Source organism: Mobula hypostoma, chromosome 19 (assembly GCF_963921235.1).
Source record: "Mobula hypostoma chromosome 19, sMobHyp1.1, whole genome shotgun sequence".
NCBI classification, from domain to species: Eukaryota; Metazoa; Chordata; class Chondrichthyes; order Myliobatiformes; family Myliobatidae; genus Mobula; species Mobula hypostoma.
In genome coordinates this window covers 8,410,496-8,423,321 of record NC_086115.1, presented here as the reverse complement: position 1 = coordinate 8,423,321, position 12,826 = coordinate 8,410,496, and the positions used below count along the sequence as shown (strand labels likewise).

The 12,826-nt window shown below is 46.2% G+C and overlaps 1 protein-coding gene across 3 annotated transcripts in view; it reads right to left on the bottom strand.

Annotated features, from left to right (window-relative positions):
- The window catches only part of sfxn2 (sideroflexin 2), a 142,104-nt gene that overhangs the window by 51,726 nt on the left and 77,552 nt on the right, over positions 1-12,826 (bottom strand). For all 3 annotated transcript variants that reach the window (XM_063071286.1, XM_063071284.1, XM_063071285.1), the window contains 2 exons: positions 12,169-12,229; positions 3,875-3,941 (listed from right to left, as the gene is read on the bottom strand). In XM_063071286.1, the coding sequence (XP_062927356.1) occupies positions 3,875-3,941; positions 12,169-12,229 (128 nt within the window). The remainder of the gene's footprint in view (positions 1-3,874; positions 3,942-12,168; positions 12,230-12,826) is intronic.

The following is a 12,826-nucleotide window of genomic DNA, read 5'->3' as shown; positions in this document are numbered from 1 at the left end:
CCCCCCACTGGGAAGGTCAGATCACAACCTGGTGCATCTAAAACCCTGCTACGTGCCTCTGGTGAAGAGTAAACCTGCAACCTCGAGGACAGTGAGGAAATGGTTGGAGGAGGCTTATGAGGTGCTCCAGGGTTGTTCTGAGGTGACAGACTGGCAGGCACTCTGTGAGCCACATGGCGAGGATATTGATGGGCTCACAGAGTGCATCACTGATTACATCAATTTCTGTGTGGCCTGCAATGTTCTGACAAGAACTGTTGTTTGTTATTCAAATAATAAGCCATGGGTGACAAAGGACATTAAGGACATCCTGAACGCTAAAAAGAGGGCATTTAGAGATGGAAATAGGGAGGAGCTGAGGGCAATACAGAGGGACCTGAAAGCCAGGATCAGGGAGGCTAAAGACAGGTACAGGAGGAAGCTTGAGTGGAAACTCCAGCAGAACAATATGAGAGAGGTCTGGAGGGGGATGAGGACCATCAAACTAGCAACAGATGAGCTGAAGGCAGTGTGGACAGGACCAACAAACTTAACCTGTTCTTTACCTGATTTGACATTGTGGCCCCTGCCCATCCCCCACGAGTCATCTGTTGTCAGCCCCCAACCAACACATATCCACTCTCCCCTCCTACCCCTCCTCACAGTCCCCCACCCTGCACTCACGACAATACCCCTTCCCCACACGAAACCACCATGGTGGGCTTCACAGCTGAACAGGTGAGAAGACAGTTGAAACGTCTCAACCCAAGCAAGGTTGCAGGACCAGATGGTGTCAGTACCAGGGTGCTCAAAGCCTGTGCCCGTCAGCTATGTGGAGTACTTCGCCATGTATTCAACATGAGCCTGAGGCTCCGGACGGTTCCTGTGCTGTAGAAGACGTCCTGCCTCGTCCCTGTGCCGAAGACACCGTGCCCCAGCGGCCTCAATGAATACAGACTGGTGGCATTGACCTCCCACATCATGAAGACCCTGCAGAGACTTGTTCTGGAGCTGCTCCGGCCTATGGTCAGGCCACACTTAGATCCCCTCCAGTTCGCCTACCAGCCCCGACTAGGAGTTGAGGATGCCATCGTCTACCTGCTGAACTGTGTCTACGCCCACCTGGACAAGCCAGCGAGCACTGTGAGGGTCATGTTTTTTCACTTCTCCAGTGCGTTCAACACCATCCGCCCTGCTCTGCTGGGGGAGAAGTTGACAGCGATGCAGGTGGATGCTTTCCTGGTGTCATGGATTCTTGATTACCTGACTAGCAGACCGCAGTACGTGTGCTTGCAACACTGTGTGTCCGACAGAGTGATCAGCAGCACTGGGGCTCCACAGGGGACTGTCTTGTCTCCCTTTCTCTTCACCATTTACACCTCGGACTTCAACTACTGCACAGAGTCTTGCCATCTTCAGAAGTTTTCTGATGACTCTGGCATAGTTGGATGCATCAGCAAGGGAGATGAGGCTGAGTACAGGGCTACGGTAGGAAACTTTGTCACATGGTGTGAGCAGAATTATCTGCAGCTTATGTGAAAAAGACTACGGAGCTGGTGGTAGACCTGAGGAGGGGTGAGGTACCGGTGACCCCTATTTCCATCCAGGGGGTCAGTGTGGACATGGTGGAGGATTACAAATACCTGGGGATACGAATTGACAATAAACTGGACTGGTCAAAGAACACTGAGGCTGTCTACAAGAAGGGTCAGAGCCGTCTCTGTTTCCTGAGACTGAGGTCCTTTAACATCTGCTGGACGATGCTGAGGATGTTCTACGAGTCTGTGGTGGCCAGTGCTATCATGTTTGCTGTTGTGTGCTGGGGCAGCAGGCTGAGGGTAGCCGACACCAACAGAATCAACAAACTCATTCATAAGGCCAGTGATGTTGTGGGGGTGGAACTGGACTCTCTCATGGTGGTGTCTGAAAAGAGGATGCTGTCTAAGTTGCATGCCATCTTGGACAATGTCTCCCATCCACTACATAATGGACTGGTTGGGCACAGGAGTACATTCAGCCAGAGACTCATTCCACCGAGATGCAACACAGAGCGTCATAGGAAGTCATTCCTGCCTGTGGCCATCAAACTTTACAACTCCTCCCTTGGAGGGTCAGACACCCTGAGCCAATAGGCTGGTCCTGGACTTATTTCCTGGCATTTACATATTACTATTTAATTATTTATGGTTTTATATTGCTTTATTTATACTCTGTTCTTAGTTGGTGCAACTGTCATGAAAACCAATTTCCCTCGGGATCAATAAAGTCTGACTATGACGATGACGATGAAAGCATATCAGCGTATGTACTTTCCGAGAGGATGTGGCTTGTCATGAGGATTCACTCCAACTTCAACAGATACACTACTGAAAGTATCCAGGTGTTGCCTTTCAACCTGGTACAGGAACTGTTATCCTGGACTGATAGAGCACGAAAGCATGGTAAACACTGCTCATTCCATTTCAAACTTGTAACTTGCTTCCATCCAGTCCATCTTCATGGTGCATTACATCAGGAAGGATAGAAGCATCAACAAGAATGCCTGCCACTCTGGCCATTCCGTTTTCTCTCTTCTATCTTCTGGGGGAAGATACAGGAAGCTGAAAGCCTGTATAACCAGACTCACAAACAGCTTCTTCCCCACTGCTATCAGACTTCTGAATCAAACACCTTCTTCACACCCTTTCCTCGTGGTCCTCCCAAGTTCTTCAACCTCTAATTCCACCTCTTCTGTTATTTTATTTCCACTCTGCCTTGGATTATTTGTGCTCATCGCTGTATAAAGTGCTTTTATTATTACCATATGTCCCATTTACTCCGTAAGCTTCACATGAGCACAAGGAACTTTATTGCACCCTGGGTGTGTACGACAATAAACTAACCAGAATTTGAAAGCTGCTCAATGTATTTGAGATGTCAGAGCATTTTGGGCAGCATTTGAAGTCAAACAGGCTGTGAGGATGAACCAAGGACAGGGGCAGCAACCTTCCATCCCCTGTAGCTAGCTGAGTACTCAACACTCAGTTGTTCACATTTTCAAAGGTACGTTTAATGTCAGAGAAATGTATACAATATACATCCTGGAATACTTTTTCTTCACAACCATCCACGAAAGCAGGGGAATGCCTCAAAGAATGAACGACAGTTAACAGTTAAGTGTTAGAGCTCCAAAGCTTCCCCCCCCCCTCCATTTCATTTCCTTTTTGCCGGGGGGGGGTCATCAAATAAATGATCAAATCTATTAAAAGTCAGTTTCACGTTGGGACTTTTAACTCATGGGCTGGGGCCCTGTAACGTAATTATCAAGGTGTTACAGAAAGATAGGCGTCTAAGGATGGTGGTATTTGGGGATGAAAGAATGTGGTCAGCAAACAACACAAAAAAAGGTAATGGATTTGCACTAATGTATGATCTTTAACCTAGTGAAACAACCTAACAGATGAACCTATCAGAAGATCTAAGCTTAATGGAGCAAAGCCAGAGAAGATGACAGAGAGATGCTAGCTGTGACCTGAACAATTCCAACTAGAAAGGAATAGACGTGGCAGAGCAAGATTGGGTCATGATGACCCAATGATATTCGAGGACTAGAATATCTAATTGCTTGCAAATAATTACATATCAAAGCATTACTAAATTGGTTGAGGCATTCAGAAGGCTAGTCAATATTCCAAATTTAGAAATGGAGTAAGAAGGATGTAGGAGGCAATGAAAACAGGAAAGCACTGAACAAATACCTAAAGAAGAGTGGGCCAATGGGACTGGAGAATTTTATCTCACAACTGTCTAGGCTGCCATCTTGGTCCATTACATCATCGGCGGACTATCTTCTTGTCTAACCAAAGATGGTTCTGAGCTATCTACGGACTCAAATGGTGTTTATTTAGATACTTACTCATTCCTGGAGCGGCCATGGTAACTCTAGAGATCACCACTTGCGTGATACCCTTCACAGCTGCAATCTGAAACGCAAACATGCACGTAAGAGGCATATCAGTGAGGGTGGGGGTGTGGGGTTAGGGAGGAATCAGTTGACAGGATTTTCATTTTATTTGTAACCCCCAAGCCATCAGTTACAAACAATTGCCTGAAAGGTTTTCCCCCCACAGTGGACAATGTGACCTTACCTATAAACAAGTGAGCTGGCAGAACACAGAAGAGGGAACACCAGTGTTAACTCTATATACACTGGCATAACATGAAAATATATAAAGAGCTTAAGGAGACATAACTTCATGCTCAGACAAGCAATGGGTGCCTTATTTCAAGGATCTATGGCATTTCAAAGCACTGGTGTTTGTTTTTTAATGCAAGGGAGCAGGTTACAGATCTTGAAACAGTAGACAATTATTACGAAAGTAGAGCAATGATTCTGCTGGTGGTTTGTTTGTTCAATCATGTTAAAATCCCTGATGCAGGCTTTTAACCATAGCGTAAATGTGTTAGCAGCAGCTTCCCCAGAGGATTGTCCTGCAGCTATCAGGCTACCGGAAACATTGCAGGCAGGTAGGTGCTGAAGAAGGGTCTGGGCCTGAAATATAGACTGCGTATTCCCCTCCAGAGATGCTGAGTTCCTCCAGCATTTTGCGTGTGTGGCTAAACAATTTTTAATTCGGAGAGACAGCATGGTAACAGGTCCTTACGGCCCATTGAGCTCACACTGCCCAACTACTCCCGTGTGACAAATTAACCTACTAACTGTGGGAGGAAAGCGGAGCACCTGGAGCTCACAGAGGAGAACATACAAGCTCCTTACAGGCCATGGACAGGTTTAAACCCTGGGTTGGTGACTCTGTAACCGTACAGCACTAACCGCTGTGTTACCGTGCTGACCCGAATTGGTCTCTGCTTCCACTCACCCGCTTTCCGAGAGTGACTGGAAAATGCAGTCAGAACCCACCGATGTTCTGCCTCCCCAGGTGTAACTCCCCAGGTGTAATACCTGCAGCCAGGATGAGCAGGTAGGAACAAGGGCACAATGACCACTTAAAGCACAAACTCCTCTAAATATGGGCCTCCTAACTCTGGAGGTATGATCCTTTATTTATGGATGCCCTCCCACACCCTTTCTTCATGTGAAAGGACTTCTCCTCCTAGAGGTGTCCATATCCAACTGGTAACACACTTTGACTGGAACCTGCCTGTTCTTCAGGATGGGAAGGGAGCTGATTGGTAAACCCTAAAGGCTGATTTATACTTGTGCGTCAACCGTGTGCCGTAGCCTACGCAAGTGGGCGACGCCGTTGGGAGCATTTACACTTGTGCGTTGCTGTGTCTGCGACGCTCTGCAATTCACGCACGTTCACGTCACGCATTCGCACGTCGCGCGTGCGCACACACCTGCCCGTGCAAGGCTTCATGGTCATAGTAGTCCTTCTCGGGGTAAACAAGTTTGAAGCAAGCATCTTTTTTGGTAAAAGCGAAATGTGTCCTCCATAATTTCGGAGGTCTGTAAAGCTTTATGGAAAGCATTGCAGCCAGAGTTCCTTCCCTGCCCTTCAGTCGCCCAGTGGGAAGCTATTGCAGCGCAGGAGGAAATGTGATGCTACCAAGCGGACCAATCACAGTTGTTGCGGTCTACGTTGCCGCGACACGTAGTTACATTTTGGGAGAGGTACGCGTCAGGCTCTGGCGTAGGGATCCACGTAGGCACTGCGTAGGGTTCGCGGCTATGCTGTACCTACAGCATTGATTTGACGCACAAGTATAAATCAGCCTTAAGCCCATGCTTTAATTGATGCAACCACTAAGAAGGCCTGGCTGTTCCACCCTATCACAGGGCAGCACATTTGTTCTTTTGGCACCTCACCCCTGTAAGCAGGCTGTCAGAAAAGCACAAAGGAACAATAGTTGAAATTCGTTCATTATTCTCTGATTTATGCTATAAACAATGACAAGGCAAACTAGCAGGAGAATACACAAACATTTTAAAAATATGAGAATTGGGCAGAGATAAGAAATTAGAAACAAGCAGCAGGAGACCACTTGACCAGTTAAACTGAGTAATGGTGGCACAGAGTGTAACATTTTACACCACCAGCGATCACAACCGGGGTTCTGCTGTCTGCAAGGGGTTTGCACACTCTCCCTGTGGCCATGTGGCGTTCCCCCAGGTGATCCATTTCCCTCCCTCATTTCAGGGACAGATGGGTTAGTGATTTGTGGGCATGTTATACTGGCACAGGGAACGTGGTTACACTCGCAGGCTCTCCCACCATATCCTTGCACTGTGATGCTCAATGATTTCACTGCATGTTTCAATGTTCATGTGACAAATGAAGCTCATCTTTATTATCCTTTTACTCCGGTTTTCAGTGAGATCATGATGAATCTCCACTTCCAGTGTGGGTATCCACAGCCCTCTGGGTTACAGATTTCTGAAGATTTAGTGCACATTTAAGTCAACTTTCCCCTCATTTCAACCCCAGGTGGTGAATACTTCATTCGGAAACTATGACCACAACTCCGGGGGAGTGTACTGGTAGGAAAACTCCGGTGGAGTGTACCGGTCGGACAATTCCAGTGGAGTGTACTGGTAGGACAATTCCGGTGGAGTGTACTGGTAGGACAATTCCGGTGGAGTGTACTGGCTGGACAATTCCGGTGGAGTGTACTGGCTGGACAACTCCGGTCAGTGTACTGTTCGGACAATTCCGGGGCAGTGTACTGGCTGGACAATTCCGGTGAGTGTATTGGCTGGACAATTCCGGTGGAGTGTACTGGTAGGACAATTCCGGGGGAGTGTACTGGTCGGACAATTCCGGGGGGGGTGTACTGGCTGGACAACTCCGGTGAGTGTACTGGTCAGACAATTCCGGAGGAGTGTACTGGCTGGACAATTCCGGAGGGGTGTACTGGCTGGACAATTCCGGGGGGGGGGGGGGGTGTACTGGTCAGACAATTCCGGGGAGTGTACTGGCTGGACAATTCCGGTGAGTGTACTGGCTGGACAATTCTGGGGCAGTGTACTGGTTGGACAATTCCGGTGGAGTATACTGGTAGGACAATTCCGGGGGAGTGTACTGGTAGGACAATTCCAGGGGAGTGTACTGGCTGGACAATTCCGGGGGAGTGTACCGGTCGGACAATTCCGGTTTGTGTACCTTTAGGACAATTCCGGGGCAGTGTACTGGTAGGACAATTCTGGGGGAGTGTACTGGCCGGACAATTCCGGGGGAGTGTACCGGTCGGACAATGCTGGTTTGTGTACCTTTAGGACAATTCCGGTGGAGTGTACTGGTCGGACAATTCCGGGGCAGTGTATTGGTAGGACAATTCCGGTTTGTATACTGGTAGGACAATTCCGGTGGAGTGTACTGGTCGGACAATTCCGGGGCAGTGTACTGGTAGGATAACTCCACCATTAATCTAGTACCTGAAATAGCACGGAAAGAAGCTGACAGCTTCTAAGGAGAATCTTCAGCCCACTACCAGCAAACCAGCTTAAAAGAACTGCTGCAGAGATTTGGGACAGAGTGTGGTTAGAGAACAGTAGATGACCTGAAGTGGTTTCTAGGTGCTGGGAACATTTTCAAAAGAAGGAAGATATTTTTGAAGCAATACATCACTATTAGGACATATAGAACATAGAACAGTTCAGGCACAGTACAGGCCCTTCGGCCCACAATATTGTGCTGACCTTTTAACTAACTCTAAAATCAATCTATCCCTGTCCTCCTACATAGCCCTCCGTTTTTCTATCATCCATGAGTCTATATAAGGGTTTCTTAAACGTATCTGTCTCTACCAGCACCCCAGGTAGTGTACTCCACACACCCACCACTCTCTCTGTAAAAACTTACTTCTGACATTCCCTTTCCTATACTTCACTCCATTCACCTTATAATTATACCTCCTCGTATTAGGCATTTCCATCCTGGGAAAAAGTCTCTGGCTGCCTACTCGATCTCTGCTTCTTATCATCTTGTACACCTCTATCGAGTCACGTCTCACTCTCCTCGGCTCCAAAGCGAAAAGGCCTAGCTCACTCAACTTTTCAAGACATATTAATACTGGAATCAGACATTGCTGGAACGTTTTACCTTTGTATTAACTCAGAAGCACTTCCTCCGTAAAATTCAATGTCAGTAATTTGTGTTTGACTCTGGGAACAGCTAATTATATTCCAAATATTTCCTGAGGGCAAATCTGAAACTAGGCTGCATTCCATGTGAGAGAGGGTTAGGAAGCAATGTGCAGGAACAGTCTGCTGCCCCTCCTAGTGGCTATTCTCGAAAGCAACAGTGATATCTGTTTACTCGTATCCCCACATGCTGGTTCATTGCCTGCTCCCTGGACAGGCTGTAAATCTGCAGCTCTGGGGCCTTTCGTGGGACAGTGTGTTGCTGCTGTGACTTAGTTCCTGAGGCAGCTCCGAGCAGCTCCCTTGCTCTTTCAGCTTCACGATGCTTCCCGCCAATACATCTGCTGATTTCCCAGTTAATGCACTCGGGCCCAAATCTAAGCACTTCACTGTTTGCTCTGTCATTGGCACAACAGCAACCCCTTTTTTACCACGTGGGATTTCTCACAGTAAGACGAGGTCCAAACTGCATTGTACTATCACCTGAGCAACTGACTCTGGCATCACTGCAGGTTCTAAAACCGAAAAGACAAACGGGAGAACAGTGACCGTTAAGTAAGGTACAGATTGGGAGAATGGGCAAAGAAGTGACAGGTGGGATACAGTGTAGGGACGTGTATGGTCATGCACTTTGCTAGAAGGAATAAAAGCATCGACTACTTTCTAAGCGGGGGAAAATTCATAAATCCGAGATGCAAAGGGATTTGGGAGTCCTCGTTCAGGGTTCCCTAAAGCCTAATTTGCAGGTTGAATCAGTGGTAGAAGGAATAACGGTGTAGACTGTTTTAAAAAATGGGGAACAAATTCAGAAATTGGAGGTGCAAAGTGACTTGCGAGTCCTCGTGCAAGACTCTCCAAAGATTAACTTGCAGGTTGAGTCTGCGGTGAGGAAGGCAAGTGCAATGTTAGCACTCATTTCCAGACGACTAGAATATAAAAGCAAGGATGTAATACTGAGACTTTATAAGGGGTTGATTGGACCATATTTGGAGTATTGTGAGCAGTTTTGGGCCCCTTATCTAAGAGATGTGCTGGCATTGGAGAGGGTCCAGAGGAGATTCATGAGAATGAAAGGGTTAAACTATGAGGAGTGTTTGAAACATAGAAAACCTACAGCACAATATAGGTCCTTCGGCCCACAAAGCTGCGCCAAACATGTCCTTACCTGAGAAATTACCAAGGGTTACCCATATCCCTCTATTTTTCTAAGCTCCATATACCTGTCCAGGAGTCTCTTAAAAGACCCTATCATATCCGCCTCCACCACCATCACCAGCAGCCCATTCCACGCACTCACCACTCTCTGCATAAAAAAACTTACCCCTGATATCTCCTCTGTACCTACTTCCAACCACCTTAAAACTGTGCCCTCTCATGCTAGCCATTTCAGCCCTGGGAAAAAGCTTCTGACTATCCACACGATCAATGCCTCTCATCATCTTATACACCTCTATCAGCTCACATCTCATCCTCCATCACTCCAAGGAGAAAAGCCGAGTTCACTCAACCTGTTTTCATAAGGTATGCTCCCCAATCCAGGCAACATCCTTGTAAATCTCCTCTGCACCCTTTCTATGGTTTCCACATCCTCCCTATAGTGAGACGACCAGAACTGAGCACAGTACTCCAAGTGGGATCTGACCAGGGTCCTATATAGCTGAACATTACTTCTCGGCTCCTAAACTCAATCCCATGGTTGATGAAGGCCAATACACCGTATGCTTTCTTAACCACAGAGTTAACCTGCGTAGCAGCTTTGAGTGTCCTATGGACTCGGACCCCAAAATCCCTCTGATCCTCCACACTGCCAAGAGTCTTACCATTAATACTATATTCTGCCATCATATTTGACCTACCAAAATGAACCACCTCACACTTATCTGGGTTGAACTCCATCTGCCACTTCTCAGCCCAGTTTTGCATCCTATCAATGTCCTGCTGTAACCTCTGACAGCCCTCCACACTATCCACAACATCTCCAACCTTTGTGTCATCAGCAAATTTACTAACCCATCCCTCCACTTCCTCATCCAGGTCACTTATAAAAATCACAAAGAGTAGGGGTCCCAGAACAGATCCCTGAGGCACACCACTGGTCACCGACCTCCATGCAGAATATGACCCATCTACAACCACTCTTTACCTTCTGTGGGCAAACCAGTTCTGGATCCACAAAGCAATGTCCCCTTGGATCCCATGCCTCCTTACTTTCTCAATAAGCCTTGCATAGGGTCCCTTATCAAATGCCTTGCTGAAATCCATATACACTACACCTACTGCTCTACCTTCATCAATGTGTTCAGTCACATCCTCAAAAAATTCAATCAGGCTCGTAAGGCATGACCTGCCTTTCACAAAGCCATGCTGACTATTCCTAATCATATTGTGCCTCTCCAAATGTTTAAAATCCTGCCTTTCAGGTTCTTCTCCATCAACCTACCAACCACACTTTGACACCTCTGGGTTTGTACTCACTGGAGTTTAGAAGAGTTGGGGGGGGGGGGGCGAATCTCATTGAAACTATCGAATATTGAAGGTAGACGAAGAGGATATGGAGAGTTTGTTTCCTATAGTGCGAGAGTCTAGGACCAGAGGGCACAACCTCAGAACTGAAAGGTACTCCTTTAGAATAGAGATGAGCAGAAATTTCTTTAGCCAGTGGGAAGTGAATCAGTGGGATTCAATGTCACAGACGGCTGTGGAGGCCAAGTAGTTGTGTATATTTAAAGTGCAGATTGATAGGTTCTTTGAGTAAAGGTGTCAAAAGGCATTAGAATGGGGTGGAGAGGAAAAATAAATCAAACACTGTCGAATGGCAGAACAGACTTGATGGGCTGAATGGCCTAATTCTGCTCATACATCCTATGGCCTAAGCAGGTAAATGCTGACTTTGCACCAGAGGGTAAATCTGTGAAAGTAAATTAGAAGCAGGTTATAGAGTACAGTACAGCACAGGCCTTTCAGCCCACAATGTTGTGCTGACACTTTAACCTACACTTAGATGGATCTAACCCTTCCCTTCCACATAGCCTCCATTTTCCTTTCATCCATCTGCCTATTTAAGAGTTTCTTAAATCTCCCTAATGTATCTGCCTCAACCATACCTCTGGCAGTTCATTCCACACACCTACTGCTCTCTGTTAAAAAAAATCTGACATCCACACCCCTATTCCTTCAAACAGCTTAAAAATTATGCCCTCTCGTAGTAGCCATTTCTGCCCTGGGAAAAGGTCTCTGGCTATCCACTATGTCTCTTATCACCTTGTACACCTTCATCAAGTCACCTCTCATCCTCCTTCACTCCAAAAAGCTCTAGCTCACTCAGCCTGTCCTCGTAAGACATGCCCTCTACCCCAGACAACGTCCTCTGCACCCTCTCTAAAGTGTCCACACCCTGACTATAACGAGACCACCAGATACTCCACGTGTGATCTAACCAGAGTTCTACAAAGCTCCAACATTGCCTTGCAGCTCTGGAAGTTAGGCCACAGATCAGCCACAATCTCATTTATCAGCAAAATCGAGTTTAGGCAGAAGTAAATGGGCTGCTTCAATTCCTATGCTTCCTATATACGGATCCATTTCATATTTGACACTCTGTGAATTAAGTTGATCAAGGCTGATGAAAGGTCCCACTAAGAACCTAATATATACAGGTGTCAGCTTACTATTGTCTTCAATCGGGAAATTCAAGACCCATCCCAACATTTCAGCATATAATCTAGTTTGATAATTCCAATGCACTGAGACAAGACCCATCTTCCCTTTCTTTGAGGTAGAAGTTAAATACCCTGTAGCCACAGCTCTCTCTGGCAGCAAATGCATTAACCGGTCGTTCGGTTCACTCTCGCTAATCTGCTCTGTGCAAGGTCAGCAACAAGCAGCAGGAATCCATGTCTTTACTTCATGATGAAATGTATACATAATAGTGTTTAAAATAAAACACACTCAACAATATTACGGTATATACATGACGGGACACAATATCTCAGGGTTTAGAGAACATTTTGCTTACTGCCACTCGGCCCATCAAATTAATGATAGAACAGATTTCCATGGAAAGCATTTCTACATTGTCATATGGGTTTACTAAAATGCAGACTTACCCTAGATTCTCCCAGCTTGTTCTCATTTTCATCAGTCACGGTGATTCCATTTAAAATTTCTCTAAAATACAGAAGAAAACTTAATTCAAACACTGAATATCAGCTCCTGTTTAACTGCGTCCATTTAATCCCGAGTGGCTGGCCAGAAATAGCTTCCCAGATGCCATGGGCTGTGAAGTGATTATTTTATAGAAATCGAGTCTTCCCATCCAACTCATCAGGTTTCTGCCCTTCCCCAGTTGAGGGTGCCGGCATGCGTCATGAAACAGACCAAACTGTACCTTACCTTGTTCCAAAAGTCGTCTCAATTAAGAAGCTGAAGCACTCTGTCAGAAGTCTATCTAACTCTGTCTAACTGGCTAGCTTAACATGCTCCTGTCGTCACCAAGCATGCTCTCAAAAAGATTTGCCATCTCTGCCCTAAATTTAAATGCATTTATTTATAAATTCTGACCTGACTGATCAGAACTGATCTCAAAGATTTTTAAGTCATTTGATACCTTACAAGTAGTAAGGTTGGTTCATAAAAACAAGAACTTCATTTTCTATTTGCTAGCCTGCTAAGACCTATTGTGTTGCCTTTTGCCATTACTCCAGCCTTCTTTGTCTTTGCTTTATAAAGCCTCTGATCACTGGAAAAATTGATGATCTTTTAGAG